This window comes from Nicotiana attenuata, unplaced genomic scaffold (genome assembly GCF_001879085.1).
Source record: "Nicotiana attenuata strain UT unplaced genomic scaffold, NIATTr2, whole genome shotgun sequence".
Taxonomy (NCBI): domain Eukaryota; kingdom Viridiplantae; phylum Streptophyta; class Magnoliopsida; order Solanales; family Solanaceae; genus Nicotiana; species Nicotiana attenuata.
Window position 1 is genome coordinate 121,446 of NW_017671134.1, and position 18,121 is coordinate 139,566.

The 18,121-nt window shown below is 41.3% G+C and overlaps 1 protein-coding gene across 1 annotated transcript; it reads left to right on the forward strand.

Moving 5' to 3' along the window:
- The first annotated feature begins 16,439 nt into the window (after positions 1 to 16,439).
- On the forward strand, positions 16,440 to 17,618 carry LOC109206154. Its single transcript, XM_019368944.1, has one exon. It carries the CDS (start codon positions 16,440 to 16,442, stop codon positions 17,616 to 17,618), a length of 1,179 nt encoding a protein of 392 aa, XP_019224489.1.
- The last annotated feature ends 503 nt before the right edge of the window (positions 17,619 to 18,121 follow it).

Below are 18,121 nucleotides of genomic sequence, written 5' to 3' on the forward strand. Positions count from 1 at the left end.
CTGCCTACGCAACTCCTCCCTGCGAGATTATGGGACATACTTCTCCAGAAATAGAGCGGAGAACTGCTGCCAAGTCAGAGGTGCCGAACCAACAGGCCTACGCCTCTCATATGCCTCCCACCAAGTGAAGGCAGCTCCGGTAAACTGAAAGGTCGTGAATGCAACCCCGCTGGTCTCCAGAATACCCACAGTGCGAAGAATCCGCTGACATCTGTCTAAGAAACCCTGAACATCCTCGCCCTCTGCACCACTGAAAGTAGGAGGCTGGAGTCTGCCAAACCTCTCCAATCTACGCTGCTCACCCTCCGGCATAACAGGAGCTACATAACCCTGAGCAGCTGCCACCGGCTGGGCTAGTGGTGCCTCTGGTGTCTGCACTCCCTGAACCACCGGATCGGGTGTACGGGCGGCGGGAGTTTGAGAGCCTCCCCCTGCCTGAGAAGTAGCTGCGGCATTAGAAACTGCGACCGCCTGAGCAAGGCTAGTGTATACTGTCAATATCAGATCCAGAGTCTCCTGAAGACCCGAAATCACAATGGGCACAGCTGGTGCCTGAGCTGGTGCTGCTGGAGCGTCCACCACTGGGACCTGACCCTGAACTAGGGCGGCTGGTGGGTCTGCAGGTGCTGTCCTAGCTGCTGCGGGGGCTGTACCTCTGCCCCTACCATGTCCTCGGCCACTTCTCGGCCTCTAGTGGCTCCCGCTGGTGGTATTGGTGGTCGTCCGTCCTGACCGGTAGAGTGTGTCCTCACAATCTGTGAGAGAATAGGATAAAAGAAGTTTAGTATTCGGATCAGCAACTTCGCACGACAAGAATTTCAAGAATATGGAATTTTCCTAAAGGTTCTGCAGCCTCTCTAGGATAAATACAAACGTCTCCGTACCGATCTGCGAGACTCTACTAAACCTGCTCATGACTCGTGAGACCTATGTAACCTAGGCTCTGATACCAACTTGTCACGACCCTAAACCCAAACCCGGTCGTGATGGCGCCTCTCGTGAAGACAAGGCCAGCCGACACACTTCCAATTCACCTTAAGCAGTTAAAATAATAAACCAAGGTCTTTAATATAAATAAATCGCAAAAATAACAATATAAGTTGCGAAAATAAAATAAACCATCATAGCCCGTCATTGGGGTGTCACCAGTCATGAGCATCTAAAACAATACTAAATGTCTAGAGTCTAATCCACTACTACATAACTGAATCAAAAGAAAACTGAAATAGAGGGAGAGTGCACTGGGCTGCGAATCGCCAAGCAGCTACCTAGTAAATCTCTGAAGACCTGCTGGAACTATCAACCCTCAGGAGCAGGACCTGTAGCGCCCGAATCTGCACACAGGGGTGCAAGGATTAAAGTGAGTAATCCAACTCAGTGAGTAATAAAAATAAATGAAGACTGAGTAATATAAAACCACGTAAGGCACAACATTAAGCTACAAGAGGCATAACAAATCAGTAAATATAATTAAGCAGTGAAATTTCATAAACATCTCTTAAACAGTTAAACAATATACAGGAAAAACAACTAAAAAGTAAACGCATAATAACTGCCCCTCAGGCACAGTAACAACAGAATCAGCCCCTCGGGCAATGTCACAGAACAATACCAGCCTCTCGGGCTATATCTCAAATCACAATGGGTACCCGCGCTCACTAGGGATGTACAGACTCCGGTAGGGGCCCCTTATGGCCCAAGCGCATAATCAAGCCATCTTGTGGCATCATAAACGGGCTCTCGGCCTCATATAAATCTCAAGCCACCTCGTGGCGTACAATCTCAGGCCCTCAGCCTCATTATCATAATCAATGTATCACTGCTGCAGCGTGCAGCCTGACCCAAATGTATCCTCACAACACAGGCCCTCGACCTTACTCAGTCAGAATCTCATAAGCCCCTCGGGCCACAGTAAAATATGAAGCTCAGCTCAAATACCTTTGAAAATATCATTTAATGTGTTTAAAACAGAATAATACAGCTGAGTCTTTAAAATAGTAAAATATAGTATGACTGAGCACCAGTATACGAAACCAATCAGTAGAGGAAAATATCATTTAAAAACTCCTCTAAGGGTTACAACAGCTGGCACGAACGCCACATATCGCTATTTAACGCCCAAAATACTAATAATATTAAAACTAATTNCACCTCAATCCGGCCCGAAATCTAGCTTGCAATGCCTTTGCCCTTCGAAATGACTTCCGAGTGCTCTAAATTTACCAAGTTCAGATTTTTATCATTAAATTATGCTAAAAGAATGAATTCCAATTGAAAAATATCGATTTTAAGCACAAAATCCGAAATCAGTCAAAACCCGACCCCCGGGCACGCGTCCCGGAACTGGACAAACTTTATACAAAAATGTTCTTCTTCATCTCACGAGTCCGTACATATAAATAACTCGAAAATCAGAGTTCGTTTGACCCCTCAAATCATCCCTAGAAGGTCTCTTAATCTCAAGTCCTAACTCCACCTTTTTCTACTGATTTTCATGAATTTAACACTGATATTTTGTTCCTTAATCACAAATAATCGTGTTTTAAGGTCCAAAAATCCTTACCTCAATGAAGAACAATGATTTCCTCTCTTCAAAATCGCCCAAAGCTTCAAAATTTTGTGTTAAAAGTGAGAAACCCTCTGAAAATCGCGAAGGAGGAATTATTATAATCTGACCAGACATTTCCGCATCTGCGGCCATTTCACCGCATCTGCGGTACTGCATTTGCGGTTCTCGATCCGCTTTTGCGGAAGTCACTTAAGTTCCTCCGTTGCCCGCACCTGTGGTTACACACCCGCATCTGCGGCATCGCAGATGCGGTCCTCCTAGCCACTTCTGCGGTTTCCTGACCAACTTACCTCTGGCCACTTCTGCGGCCCTTCCTTCGCATATGCGGCGCCGCACATGCGGTCCCTATCCGCAGGTGCGGAAATACCAGAAGCAGCAAAAATACAACAGTTGCACTAATTCTTCAAACTCCCCGTCAACCATCCGAAATCACCCCGAGGCCCCCGGGACTTCAACCAAAAGCACAAACATATTCCATAACCTTATTCAAACTTGTACCAATCTTCAAAACACCTCAAACAACATCAAAATCACGAAAACTCATCAAATTCAAGCCTAAGGTTTTAAATTCTTCCGCATTCCGCTTTTGATCAAAAACCCAATCAAACCACGTCCAAATGACCTGAAATTTTGCACACACATCCCAAATGACATAACGAAGTTACTGCAACTTCCGGAATTCCATTCCGAACCCTATATCAAAATCTCACCTATCAACCGGAAAACGCCAAAAACTCCATTTCACCAATTCAAGTCTAAATCTACTCCGGACCTCCAAAACATATTTTGATCGCGCTTCTAAGTCCCAAATCATCTCCCGAAGCTATCCGAACTATCGGAACTCACATCCGAGCCCTCTAACACATAAGTCGACATCCGGTTGACTTTTTCAACTTAAGCCTTCTTAAAAGAGACAAGTGTCTCAAACCTTCTCAAAACCTGTCCGAACCCGAGCCAACCAACCCGATCACATATAAGATCGATAATTAAAGTAAAAAGAAGCAGAAATGGGGAAAACAGGGCGGTAACTCATGAGACGACCGGCCGGGTCGTCACAGCCTTGAAGAGCATAACAAGACTATAAAACTATATAAATCGTATATTCGTGGCCTTTTGGATGAAGCATTTAAGTTGGTTTATTCTTATGAATAGTTTTGCGTTCTTTGGAAGATCAAGTAGCTCCTGAACTTGGCTGATTCATTTAGACTCTATTTATTCTTCCATTGTATTTATCCATTTATTCTTTGAAGGGTACGAAATATCCTTTCTAAATTTCTCATTCCATATTCAAGAGCACCACATTCCCGTTAGAATCAATGTTGCTCTTACTTGGACCAGAACTGTTTATCTTGCTTCTACTTGGAACAAGAATAGAAGATCTATACTTGCTCCCAATTGGAGAAGAATCGCTTTCATTCGCATCCAATGATGAAGGTAGATCTTGATGAGAAATCAATTCATCATTACTCAAAATCCTCCTGCTCGAATGAAGAGATCTTATGGATTTAGGTCCTCAGTTCCATAAGGAGACAAGTCTTAACTTATCTCGCCCTTCTTGGTTTATCATTCTCTACGAATATGACATTAGTTTATTCAAATTCAGCTACACTTCCACTATCTTGCAACCCACGAACACATATCTTTTTAGAATTTAGGGTATCTCATATAGACACCCTTGCTTCCTCTTTGGCTCAATTTTCTATGAGATGAGTATCGATAACGGCCGTCACATTCCAAAGTCTCAAAATACTTTAGGCTGGGGTTCCTACAAGCCCATAACTTGTATGATGTAGGCGTAACTGATTATGTTGGTACATGGTCATGAACATATGCATCAATCAATAGTACATCTTCACAAAAGAAAATTAGCAACTTTGCTCGAGCTATCATCTATCTAATCATTTCGAAGAGTGTTTTATTTCTTCTCTATGCAACATTATTTTGTTATAGAGTATTGGGAATAATCAACTGATGAATAATTCTTTTTTCATCTTAAAAGCTCGTTTAATAGGACCAAGATCTATTCATGGTCTCGATTGGTTCTAAATACATTCGTTGATTCGTTTAATTAATTTTCAGTCATGTTCAAATATTTCATAAAGCAACTCATTGCTCATATTTATGTGACATCAAATAGATATTACCAAAATGAATAATCTTATTAATTTACAAGTACAGTGCCTTACTTTCACATTCATAGGGCGACAGTCGTCCGAATAAATCTGTTGAATGAAAATTCAGTCCTAGTATTATTATCAAATGATTTAATATTAGCTTTTTCCGACCAGATTATATTCACAATTAGACTTATCCACATATTCAAAGTTAGCCAACAATTTTTTTGACTAGCTTTTGCATAGCTTAGGCCCATATGACCAGGCATATATGATATTATCCTCATGATTTTGTGATAAGGCAAATATGAAAAGCTAACATATGGATCAAAGAAACTAATATCCAAATCCATTCGAAATTATTTATGATAAAACCAGAATAAAAATGAGTTGTTCCTATGCCTCAATGTCATGAAAATTTTATTTATAAAATGCAAACATAATAAAACCAACACAGAACATGATATTATGCATATCTAAGGAGCTAATAACATGTTACGTAGGATAAAATCTCAATTTTCATGCAAAACTAATTCACACGATATGGTCCCTTTAACATTCTTAGTATTGTTTCATATATATATATATATATATATATATATATATATATATATATATATATATATGCACATTTTATTAAATAAAAGCTAAAACACTTTTTTTAAGAATGTATCTGGTGCCATATTTCTTTCGTTAGTTAAGTCACTTTTTTCTAAAAAGGATTGTAGTAATTCTGGTTTGACACTATTTGGAATGACTCTCTCATATTGAGAAATTCTGTCTAGTGACATTTAATCACAGAATCTATTGATAGTGGCATAAATGACTAGAATTTGTTTAGAGATCCATTAGAAGTTCACAAAGGCTTCACGATCCCATTGTTATGTGGTCTTTGATTCGTAGGTCAACAATCCACAAAGGATTAATTTGTAGAAAGATAAAAATAAAGTTAGCAATACATATATTACTAATCATAAGGAACACAAATTAAAGTACCTTTTTAGACTCATTGTGAGGTGCTTTCCAGGGATTAGTGTAATCACTAGCATCATGACCCTTTTTATCACAATTGAAGCATTTCACTTTAGTCACTATTTTTCTTTGTTTCGCACTTTCTATCATCTAGTTAGTTATTATTTTAAGATTCTTGTTTGGTTGTGCCTAGATTTTTCAATTTTCACTAATTTTACGTTTAAAACCATTCTTTGAGCTAGAAGATGTAGTTTGTGCACTTTTGCACCTTCTTAGACAGCCTTATTTCTCTCTTCTTCCAACTTTAGATGTTACCTCACATCATCAAACACACTATGGTGCTTATTATGAGCCAGGTGCATACGTATATGCTCCTAACTTTGAGGAAGGAAACTAATAATCGCTTGAACTTGATGCTCATTGCATTAAGTCCGGTAACCATTGTAACGACTTGACCGGTTGTTTTGCTTTTTAGATGTCCATTCCCCTATTTAAGACTTTTCGTATGTGCTTTTACTATTTTATGACTTGCGGGGTTAGTTGGTTTATCTTTGGAAGGGTTCGAGTTAAATTCGAAACACTAAGTTCCATAATAATGGCATAAGGTGACCAAGTTTGACTTGAGTCAATACATTGAGTAAACGACCTCAGAACCGATATTTTAAGGTTCCAATAGATTTGTATGATGATTTTGGACTTGAGCATATGTTCGGATCGAGTTTCGGGTGGACCGGGAGCGTTTCGGCGCTTATGGTTGAAAGTTGGCATTTTGAAGGTTTTAGAATTTCCTATGTTTGACTAGAAGTGAAATTTGGTATTATCCGAGGTCTGTTTGAGATTCTAAGCCTTGAAATAGGTTCGTGTTGTGATTTATGACTTGTGCGTAAAAATTGGCGTCATTCCGAGTAGTGTAAGTACGTTTCATCGCATTTGGAGTTGGTTAAAATGAGTTTGAAGCTTAAAAGTTGATTAATTTGGTTTTGAGGTGTGATTCATAGTTCCGGTGTTATTTTATGTGTACTGAGGCTTCGAGTAAGTCTGTAGCATGTTTATGGACTTGTTGGTATAGTTGGACGAGGTACTGGGTGGCTCGGGTGTGTTTCGGACCACCCGGAGCATAACTGAACTAGGCTGAAATTGCTGGTGTGCTTTGCGATCGTGAAGGTTGTCCCGCGATCGCAAAGAAGGCTGGAGAAGGGTCCTGGACTTTTCTCTTCACGAACTCGAGGAGGCCATCGTGAAGGCGGTGAAGGACCTAGTCCTCCTTCGCGACCGCGAAGGCTAGTTCGCGAATGCGAAGAAGGTTTGAGACGGAGTGCACATGAAGGCTATTGGCCTTCGCGAAGCGGATGGGGACCGCAAAAGCGAAGGGAAGGGTAGGCTGGGCATCGCGACCGCGGGGCTCAGGTCGCCATATGACCTGGGCTGAGTCAGCTTGACCTTCGCGATCGCAAGGCCTTTTCTGAGATCGCGAAGAAGGACGGGCCTGGGTAGATTTGATTTTTATACGGGACTTGGCTCTCTTTTCTCTCATTTCCACTTGGGTTGGCCAAACTAGAAGAGCTATTTTGAGGGGATTTTTATCAAGCAACACAAGATAAGTGAATTCTCCACACTTTTGAATTAAATACATGGATCTTTGGGTAGATCTAATGTAATGACCCGGCCGGTCATTTTGAGTATTGTAGCCCCGTTCCCCTATTTATCTCTTCTTCTTTGTACATTTGTGGTTATGTGACTTTCAGGGGTAGTTGGTTTGGTTCCGGGGATGTTTTGGAGTAAATTGGGACACTTAGCCCCAACGTTGGAGGCCTAAGATGGAAGAGTTGACCGGAGTTTGACTTTTATGTAGACAACTCCGGAATGGAGTTTTGATAGTTCCGATAGCTTCGTATGGTGATTTTGGACTTAGGAGTATGTCCGGATATTGAGGGGCATTAGTTCATTAGGCTTGAATTGGGAGGCGATTCATGATTTCAATTTTGTTTGATGTGATCTGAGGCTTCGACTAAGTTCATATCGTGTTTTAGGACCTGTTTGTATATTTGGATGGGATCTCGGGAGCCTCGGGTGTGATTCAGATGAAGTTCGGCTTCATTTTTTGCCTTGAGGAACTGCTGATCTGATATTTGGTGCATTCTCTATCGCGATCGCGACATGGGGATCGCGTTTGCGTAGTGTTATTCAGTGGCAGGAGGATTTGTTCTTCGCGTTCACGAAGAAGGCGATGCGTTCGCGAAGGTTTGGAGGGTCTATGCATCGCGGTCGCGAGAGAGGGGCTGCATTCCTGTAGAAGAGAGAGGCCAGCCTAGGTACCGGGCATTAAGCCTTCGCGTTAGCGGATAGGTGTACGCGTTCGCGGATGGGTGTACGCGTTCGCAGATGGGTTTACATGTTCGCATAGGCTGAGCTATGTGGAACATCACGTTCGCGACCTGGGAGCCGCGTTTGCGAAGGAGGTTTTGGCAGCTGGTGTGTTTTGTTCTTCGCGAACTCTAAGAAGCTTCCACATTCGCGAAGAGGAATACCTAGGCAGAATGTTTAAAACCCCAAATCGAGGGTAGAGTTATTATTTCGTCTTTTGAGTTGTAGAGCTCGGGTTTTGACGGTTTTGGAGGGGAATTTTACGTCTTGGATCGGGATAAGTGTTTTTAACTTAGATTTATTATTATTTCATGATTACTTCTTGTTTTTAGCATCTAATTAGTGGATTAAAGTGAAGAAATGGGAGATTTTGTGGAAACTTTTTAAAAATGAAAAATGGAGGTTTGAAGGTCGATTTGAGGTCGGAATTAGATGATTTTGGTACGATTGGACTCGTAATCGAATGGGTGTCCGGAATTTTTAAAATTTTTTAGGTTCCGAGGTGCGAGCCCGGTGTTGAATTTTTGATTTTGGTTAAAGACCTTAGCTTTATCGTATGGAATCTATTCTTACAGCTTGTATTGATTATATTAAGTTGTTTGTGACTAGATTCGAGTTGTTCGGAGGATGATTCGCGTGGCAAGGGATGTTGGAGTAGTGAGTTGCGTGCTTTGAGGTAAGTAACACTTGTAAACTTGGAAATGAGGGTATATATCTCTAGAAAAACGTGTTATATGGTTGTGTTGGGGTAAAACACATGCTAGGTGACAGGCACACATTCCAGGTCACGGGCATGTGGGCGTGCACCATGGTAATCATGATCCCGGTGGATTCTTATACTATGCTGATATCAAGTCTTGTTATATCTGTGTAATTCCTATGTGCTACGTAATTGAGTTGTGATTCATATTCGAAATCATGTTTAGGCTATATGCTTATTTGATTGAGACCCACTGAGATTATTTCTGCTATTTTGAGTTTTCTGCTTTAACTACAATTATGTACTTAGTCATGATTCTTTTTTGCATATCATACCTCAGTCTCTGTTATCATTCATTATTACATCACATGTTATCATTGTTTGGGCTGAGTGGTACGAGATTTGTGAGCCCTTAAGAGTTGAGAGATTGATGACTGAGGTGGGCCTGAGAGCCGTGTTGTGAGTGTTATTGTGGATCAGGTTACACGCTGCAGCAGGAGCCAGGCCTTATTGTCTTATCTATTATTGTGGATCGGGCTGCACGCCACAGCATGCCTTATAGGTTTTAAATTAGCTCGTGGGAAGGATCCGCCCCTTTGGAGTTTGACATACCAGCAGTGAGCGCAGGCAAAGTGATTTATACACATGCTTTGATGAGGGTCCTTGATGCCAGGCACTCGTATAGTGCTGAGCGAGTATTGTGTGGGATGAGTGGGCATTTGAGATAGACAGATTGTGTAATCCGAGAGTGTGAGTACCTGGGAATATCACTGTGAAATCATACATTTGACATGCATAAAAACATGTAGGCATAGAGATCTGCCTTTCCTCATGCTAGCTGTAATTGACATATTCTTATCACTGTTGGGCTTTAATTATTGAACTTGAAAGCATGTCTAAATTTCTATACCCTGAACGAGCTAATTATGGAGCTTCTCTGAGTTATTTATTGTCATTATCATATATGTATTGTCATTATATTTGGTTTTGACAGTAATCTTCTGAGCTCATCACTGCTTTCAGCCCAAGGTTAGTTTTGTTACTTATTGAGTACATGGAGTTGGTTGTACTCATACTACACTCTACACTTCGTGTGCAGATCCAGGTACATATGGACGAGGTGATTTCTAGATCCATGCTAGTACCTGCTCTGAGACTTTGAGGTAGCTGCTATGACACACGCAGACCTTGACTCTCCTTCCTTTTATTTTCTTCAATACTGTTCTACTTCTGAGACAGTTGTACTAGAGTTTTGGTTATGTTGATACTTAGTAGTGCTTATGTACTCGTTGACACCAGATTTTGGGGGTGGATGTAGTAGCATTTCATTTATTTGCATCATATATTTATGAGATTTCCGCTGTTGAGTTTATTAAAACATGTTTTATTCAAATATTTAGTTTTTGTTGGATTATCGGCCTGCCTAGTAAGTGTGTATGGTGCCATCACGACAAGTTGGGATTTTTTATCGTGAAAAGTTGGTAACAGAGCACTAGGTTACCTAGGTCTCACTAGTCATGATCAGGTTCAATAGAGTCTTGCGGATCGGTATGAAGGCATCTGTACTTATCTTCGAGAGGCTACCAAACCATTACGAAACTTTACTTTCTTTTACTATTGTCGTGCAGATTTATTGATTTCGAAATCTGAACTTTTATTCTTCTATTCTCTCACTGATGGTGAGGACACGTATGACCGGATCAGGCGGACGGCCACCGGCACCACCAGCTAGGGCCGCAGGAGGGCCGGGGCCGTGGTAGAGGCCGAGGTACATCTCGTACAGCTAGAGCAGCACTTGTGGAGCCACCAGTTGCTCCAGCTGAGGAGCAGATACCAGATGTTGTTGAGCCGGTGGGACCAGCTCAGGCACCGGTTGTGCCCATTGTGATCCCAGGCCTTCAGGAGGCCTTAGCCCAAATTTTGACTGTGTGCACGAGCCTGTCTCAAGCAATCTCAGTTCCAACTGCACCAGCCACTTAACAGGACGGGGGTGGTGCTCAGACTCCCTCCGTCTGTACTCTAGAGCATGTAACTCAGGGACTCTAGACACTGGGGGTACTACCAGCCTGGCTGGTTAATACTGCTCGAGCTAGGTTGGCCCACCTATGAGTGATAACGAGCAAAAGAGACTGGAGTGGTTTGGGAGGCTTAAGCCTCCAGAGTTTAGTGGGGCAGAGTCAGAGGATGCTCAGGATTTTATAGACAGGTGCCAGCGGATCCTTCGCACAACGAGTATTTTGGAGACCAGTGGAGTTCCATTTACTACTTTTCAGCTGACACGGGGAGCCTACAGATGGTGGGAGACCTATGAGTTGGACACGCCAACCGATGCAGCACCGCTTACATGGCATGAGCTCTCGGTTCTCTTTTTAGAGAAGTTTGTCCCACAGACTCGCAGAGAGGATTTGCATAGGCAGTTTGAGCAACTACGCTAGGAGGGTATGACCGTGACTCAGTATGAGATGAGGTTTGTAGAGTTGGCTCGTCATGCAACATGGTTGGTTATGACCATAGGGAGAAGATTAGGAGGCTCATTGATGTCCTCAACTATGGATTATGCTTCATTATGGCTCGGGAGGTGGCAACGGGTGCGAGGTTTGACCAGGTCATCAATATTGCTAGACTCTTAGAGTTGGTTCGCAGTCAGTAGCAAGGAGCAGGAGGCCAAGAGGCCTCGTAGTTCAGGTGGTTTCAGTAGTGCCTCATCTGGAGGACAGTCCCATCAAAGTTGGGGTCGTCCTTATAGGCCTACTCAGATGGCTCGTCCGATTCATTGTGGTGCATCAGCTAGTCATGGTTCATACATTGCTCATCGGGGTTAGTCATCTTTCAGTGTCCTCCCAGCTCAGATTTTATCCCATGCTCTATTAGCTCAAGGTATGTCAGTACCGGGTTGTTCTAGTGGTTATTCTGATTCTCGGGGTCTGGTTCAGTCCCCGCTGCCATTTTCGGATTGAGGTTGCTACGAGGTTTCGACAGTTAAGGCATGTGAGAAGATATTGTCCCCGTCTTATGGGAGGTCTAGTTCAGCAGATAGGTCAGGCTATGACCTCCGCACCAGTTACTTTGCCGCTCGCTCAGCTAGCTCAGGGTAGGACTTAGGCAACTCGAGGTCACCCTAGAGAGGGAGGTCGATCAGATGGGTGGTCAGGCTCGATGCTATGCTTTTCCCCCCAGGACAGAGGCAGTTGCTTCAAACGTAGTTATCACAGGTATTGTTTCAGTGTGCCACGGGGATGCTTCCATATTATTTGACCCTGGTTCCACTTATTCATATGTATCATCGTACTGTGCTCGCTATTTGGATATGCCCCATGATTATTTAATTATGTCTGTTCATGTATCTACACCAGTAGGTGATTCTATTATTGTGAACAATGTGTATCGGTCGTGTGTGGTGACTATTGGGGGATTGGAGACGAGAGTTGATCTTTTACTACTTAGTGTGGTTGATTTTGACGTGATTTTAGGCATGGATTGGTTGTCATCATATCATGCTATTCTGGATTGTCACGCTAAGACCGTGACTTTGGCGATGCTAGGATTGCATAGGATTGAGTGGAGAAGTTCCTTGGATTATGTTCCCAGTAGAGTAATTTCATACTTGAAGGCTCGATAGATGGTTGAGAAGGGATGTTTGGCATATTTTGCCTTTGTGAGGGATGTTGGTGATGATACTCCTACCATTGATTCCGCTCCAGTAGTACGAGACTTTCCAGATATGTTTCCTGCATACCTGCCAGGCATGCCACCCGAGAGGGACATTAATTTTGGTATTGACTTGGTTCCGGGCACTCAACCCATCTCTATTCCTCCATATCTTATGGCACCAACAGAGTTTAAGGAATTAAAAGAACAACTTCAGGAGCTACTTGATAAGGGATACATTAGGCCTAGTGTGTCGCCTTGGGGTGCACCAGTTCTATTTGTGAAGAAGGATGGTACTATGCGGATGTGCATTGATTATAGGCAGTTGAACAAAGTTACAATTAAGAAAAAGTACCCACTGTTGATACCCAATTTTTCCCTATATTTTTTTATATGCAAAATACTTTCAAAATAACATATGTATGCATATATAAATGTGTCCTTCTCTCTACTTTCTCTCTCTAAAACAGCGACGACGGTTGCGCATTGACGGTGGCCTAACGTGCGCCTCTGCCGGCATGGGTAGGGGGAGACCTAAGAGAGTGATACAGCTCACAAGTACGAGCAAGGAAGTTACAATTGAGCAAACGGAGAAGAATGACAACATGCAAAAGGTGATGAATCCAATAGAACAGTTGAAGGTTAGTACTGAAATGTGGCCATCTTTGCATGGAGTGAATTCAGCTAGATCCACTCCAATTGACAAAGGTGAACAGATCCAGAATGTGAAACTAGTGGAGGAAGTCCCAATCGTGGAGAAAATTGAGGTCGAAAAGGTGATACAGGGGAAGGAAGTGCAAGCCATGGCAACGGAAGCTCAAAATCCTGCTAAACCAGCAGAGGAGCAGAAGAAGGAGTGGGTGAACCTATTTGCTGGGAACAATTTGGCATCTAGAGGTATGAGCCTCAAATTCATTGCTCCGATAGTCAAAAATGGTGAAAAAATTATTGAATTAGACACAAATGAGATTGAGCGTGAAACAATGAAATGGCAACATGCAATTGTGCTGTATGTTGTGGGTGAATCCCCTTCAATTGGTATGCTGGATCGATTCATTGCTACACAGTGGAACTTTATCAGTAAGCCAAAAATTTACTTTCATAACGACGGTTATTTTGTTGTCAAACTTAGTAGCATGGAAGATAGGGATGCTGTGCTTGCATCTGGACCATATATGATAAGAAATAAGCCTATAATCGTCAAAGCCTGGTCGCCTAACTTTGATTTTAGTAAGGAAGTACTACAAACCATACCTATTTGGGTGAAACTACCCAATTTGCCACTGAATTGCTGGAGTATGGACTCACTTAGCAGAATAGGCAGTGGGCTGGGAATACCATTATATGCAGATGAGTGCACTTCAAAAATTGAGAGGATCTCCTATGCAAGGTTGCTAGTTGAAATGGATGTGACAAAAGATATGCCTACAATGCTGAAGGTTATGGATCCCAAAGGGAATGTATTTGAGCAAGCTATTGATTATGACTGGATTCCTGAGTATTGTCACACTTGTCTTCAGGTTGGACATGTTTGCAGGAATAATCAAAAAGCTATAGAACAGAAACAAAAACAACAGAAGCCTAAGATGGAATGGAGGAAAAGAGCAGAACCAACTAGGACTGAAGAAGTTGAAAGTGTTCCAACTGAAAATGGAATACAAGTAAGCAGCAAAGGGGATACTGAGAATGAAAATGAAAAACTCCCAAACTAGGAACTAGCTAAAAGGAAATCTGCAGGAAAAAGTGGTGTAGCAAACATCAGGGGTGATACTGGTATTAATATGATGAATGGCTTCAGTCCGCTGAGCTTTGAGGCAGGGGAATCATTCAAGGAACAAGGGCAATGTAGCTACCAAGGGGATACAGGGATCCTAAATCTAAACAATCAAGTAAATGAAGATAGTAGCTTGGAATGTGAGGGGTGTAAATAAAGTCTATAAACAGAAAGAAGTAAAAAAGTTTATTGTAAATAATGATATAGCACTGATAGCTATACTAGAAAATAGAGTAAAGGAAAATAATGCAGGCAGAGTTATTCACAAAGTTGCAGCAAGCTGGGAATGGTGTGCAAACTATGCATATAGCTCAAAAGGAAGAATATGGATTATGTGGGATCCTAATAGGCTGAAATTTGAAACTACTAATATGAATATCCAGGCTATTCATGGAATCCTTAGCATCCCTCACCTGCAGACAAAACTACACCTGACAGTTGTCTATGGTTTACATACTATTGAAGCAAGGAAGGAGCTGTGGGAAGACTTGACAGGGACAAGTAGGCATATTCAAAGTCCATGGTTAGTCTTTGGGGACTTCAATGCAATAACTGATATAGAAGACAGGCAATTTGGCAACCCAGTCCAAGATAATGAAGTAAGGGACTTTAATGAGTTCCTGCAAACTAGTGGCATGACAGAACTAAGAGCAATTGGAAGGAAATATACTTGGTCAAATGGTCACATATGGAGCAGGATAGACAGAGCTTTTGTAAATACTGAATGGCTTATGACAAATGCTACTACTGAAGTAATAATCCTAAATCCTGGGGTTTCAGACCATACTCCTTTGTGTATTCAATTACAAAATGAGGTGCAAAGAAGCTCAAAGCCATTCAGATTCCTAAATTGCCTTGCTGATCATAAAGACTTCCTGAAAGTGGTGACTAATATCTGGCATAAACCTACAACACAGCAACACATGCAGAACATATGGTGGAAACTCAAAGAAATGAAGAAAGAGTTCAAACATATAAATCATACAGAATTCAGGAACATAAGGCAGAAGATGGAGCTATATAGAAAGGAATTACAAGATATTCAAACACAACAGGGCCAACACATGCAACCAGACTACTTATTTGAAGAAGAAAAAGAAGTGAAGATGAAACTAGAGAAATGGAGTCTAGTGGAAGAAAGTATACTTAAACAAAGATCAAGAAACAAATGGCTAGAGCTTGGTGATGAGAACAATGCCTACTTTTTTGCCAGCTTAAGAAGCAGACAGACTCAGAATAGCATTACCAGCCTGTGTGACTCTAGTGGTAACATAATTCACTAACCTACAGACATTGCCACAGAAGTAACCAGCTTCTATAAAACACTTCTTGGAAGTGCTGCTAGTCAACTCCCAGCAATTGACCCTGAGGTAATGAAGCATGGAAAGGCTCTTAACAGACATCAACAACTGCAGCTTATATCACAGGTTACTAAAGAAGAAGTCTATCAAGCTCTTATGAACATTGATGACCAAAAAGCTCCAGGGTGTGATGGGTTCAATGCATATTTCTTCAAGAAAGCTTGGAATGTGATAGGAAGCAAGGTCACTAAAGCAGTCCTTCAGTTCTTCATTGATGGAGATCTATATAAAGCTATAAACTGTACAACCATTACTCTTATCCCAAAGATCACAAACCCCACAAAAATTTCAGAATTCAGGCCAATAGCATGCTGCAAAATGCTATATAAACTGATCTCTAAAATACTTACTACTAGGATGCAGGGGATAATGGACAGCCTGATAGACAAAAGTCAATCAGCATTTGTACCAGGAAGGCTAATCACTGACAATATCCTATTGAGCCATGAATTGGTGAAGGGCTATGGCAGGAAAGGCATTACTCCTAGATGCATGGTTAAAATAGACATGCGAAAAGCTTATGATTCAATAGAGTGGCCATATGTAGAGCAAGTCCTACAGTACCTCCAGTTCCCAGCAAAGTTCATCAGATGGATTATGTGTTGCATCTCTACTGTCTCCTATTCAGTGCTACTTAATGGAGATCCACTACCACCATTTCCAGCTAAGAAAGGCCTAAGGCAAGGAGACCCCCTGTCTCCCTTTCTTTTTGTACTTGCCATGGAGTATTTTAGCAAAAGTTTAAGGAAAATCAGTGAAGATAAGAAGTTCAAATTCCACCCTAGGTGCAAAAAGCTGTAGATTATTCAACTTGGATTTGCAGATGATCTATTACTATTCTGCAAAGGAGAGCTAGAATCTATCTTCTATGCTAGTCCAATGCTTCCAAAAGTTCTCACAAGTGTTTGGATTATGTGCTAACATTGACAAAAGCTCAATGTATTTTGGTGGTGTCCCTCAGGAGATCCAACAGCTGATCCTTCAAGTAACACAGTTTGGCAAGGGTGATCTACCTTTTAGGTACTTAGGCATCCCTCTATGTACAAAAAGGCTATCTATTACTCAATGCAAACCCCTGATAGACAAGATTCTGGCTAGAATAAAATCATGGACTACAAGATACCTATCATATGCTGGAAGGCTACAGCTTGTGAAATCTGTGTTGTATTCAATTCAAGTGTACTGGTCACAAGTCTTTGTGCTACTAAGGAAAGTTGTGCAGATGATTGAAGCCACTTGCAGGAACTTCTTATGGACAGGAGGCAATGACCTTAGCAAGAAGGCACTGATTGCCTGGGATAGACTTTGCCTCCCTAAAATAGCAGGGGGTCTTAATATCCTAGACATATATACATGGAATTGGGCTGCCATTGGTAAACTGTTATGGAATATTTGCAGGAAGAAGGACTGTCTATGGGTGAAATGGATACATGCTTACTATACCAAGACAGGGGATATATGGGAGATTAAGACCACCCAAGCTTCATGGGTGGTGCAGAAAATCTTCATAGCAAAGAGCATATTTGAAAAAATAGGCCTCCAGGAAGATGATGTAGCTGCTATGATAAAATACTCCATTAAGGATGTATATGAAGCCTATCGAGGGAATTTCCCAAAAGTCCCTTGGAGAAGACTGGTCTGTAACAACAATGGTCATCCTAAATGGAAGTTCATCATATTCTTGGCTCTACACAGAAGGTTGCAAACTAAGGAGAGGATAGCATGCTGGGCTAATCTAGAGGATATGGAATGTGTGTTATGCAAGAAAGACAATGAAGATATAGACCATCTTCTATTTGAATGCAGTTATGCTCAACAGATATGGTCCAAACTCCTACTGTGGCAAGGCATAAAAAGAGCTGCATTGAACCGGAAGAATGAAGTACAATGGGCAATAGAAAACACCAGAAGGAAGACTGCTTACCAGGAGACATACAGAATGACATTAGCTTGTGGAGTATATCATGTGTGGCTGGAAAGGAATAGAAGGATATTCAGGGAATGCAGCAGATCAGCAGACCAAGTAGTGAAACAAGTGATAAGAGAAATCCATGTGAGAGCTCGCAAAAGTAGTAGATTAGATCGATACATGAATGATTTGAATTTCTATCCCTAGAAGTTAGAAACATGTAACAAAGTTGATATAGAAGCATACAACAAGTTTGGGAACTACCTGTCCAAACTGCTGATTACGGATGAAGCATGTAAATGATTTGAGATGATATAAAATATAAATATTTCAAAAAAAAAAATGTGTCCAAATGTTTTAGTATTCTTCCTAATTTTTGAAGGATTTTTAAATCAATTTATTGCCCTATTTTAGCAATACAAAAACCAATAATTATTCCTCAAATTATCATTTTTGGTGAGTAATTTATTTTATTCCCATATTTATCCCAAAATATAGCTAAGGTAATTTTTTGCACATTTTTACAAACTTATTTAGTATTTTAAAGCTAAATTGCATATAATTGCAATATTAGCCTATTTTAAGAATTAACTGCGTTTATAATTACCAATTTGATTCCAGTATTTTAATTTAATATTTATATATTATTAATTAATTTAGTACCTTTAATTTGTTTTCGGAAATCATTTTACTACTTTTATAAAAATAAA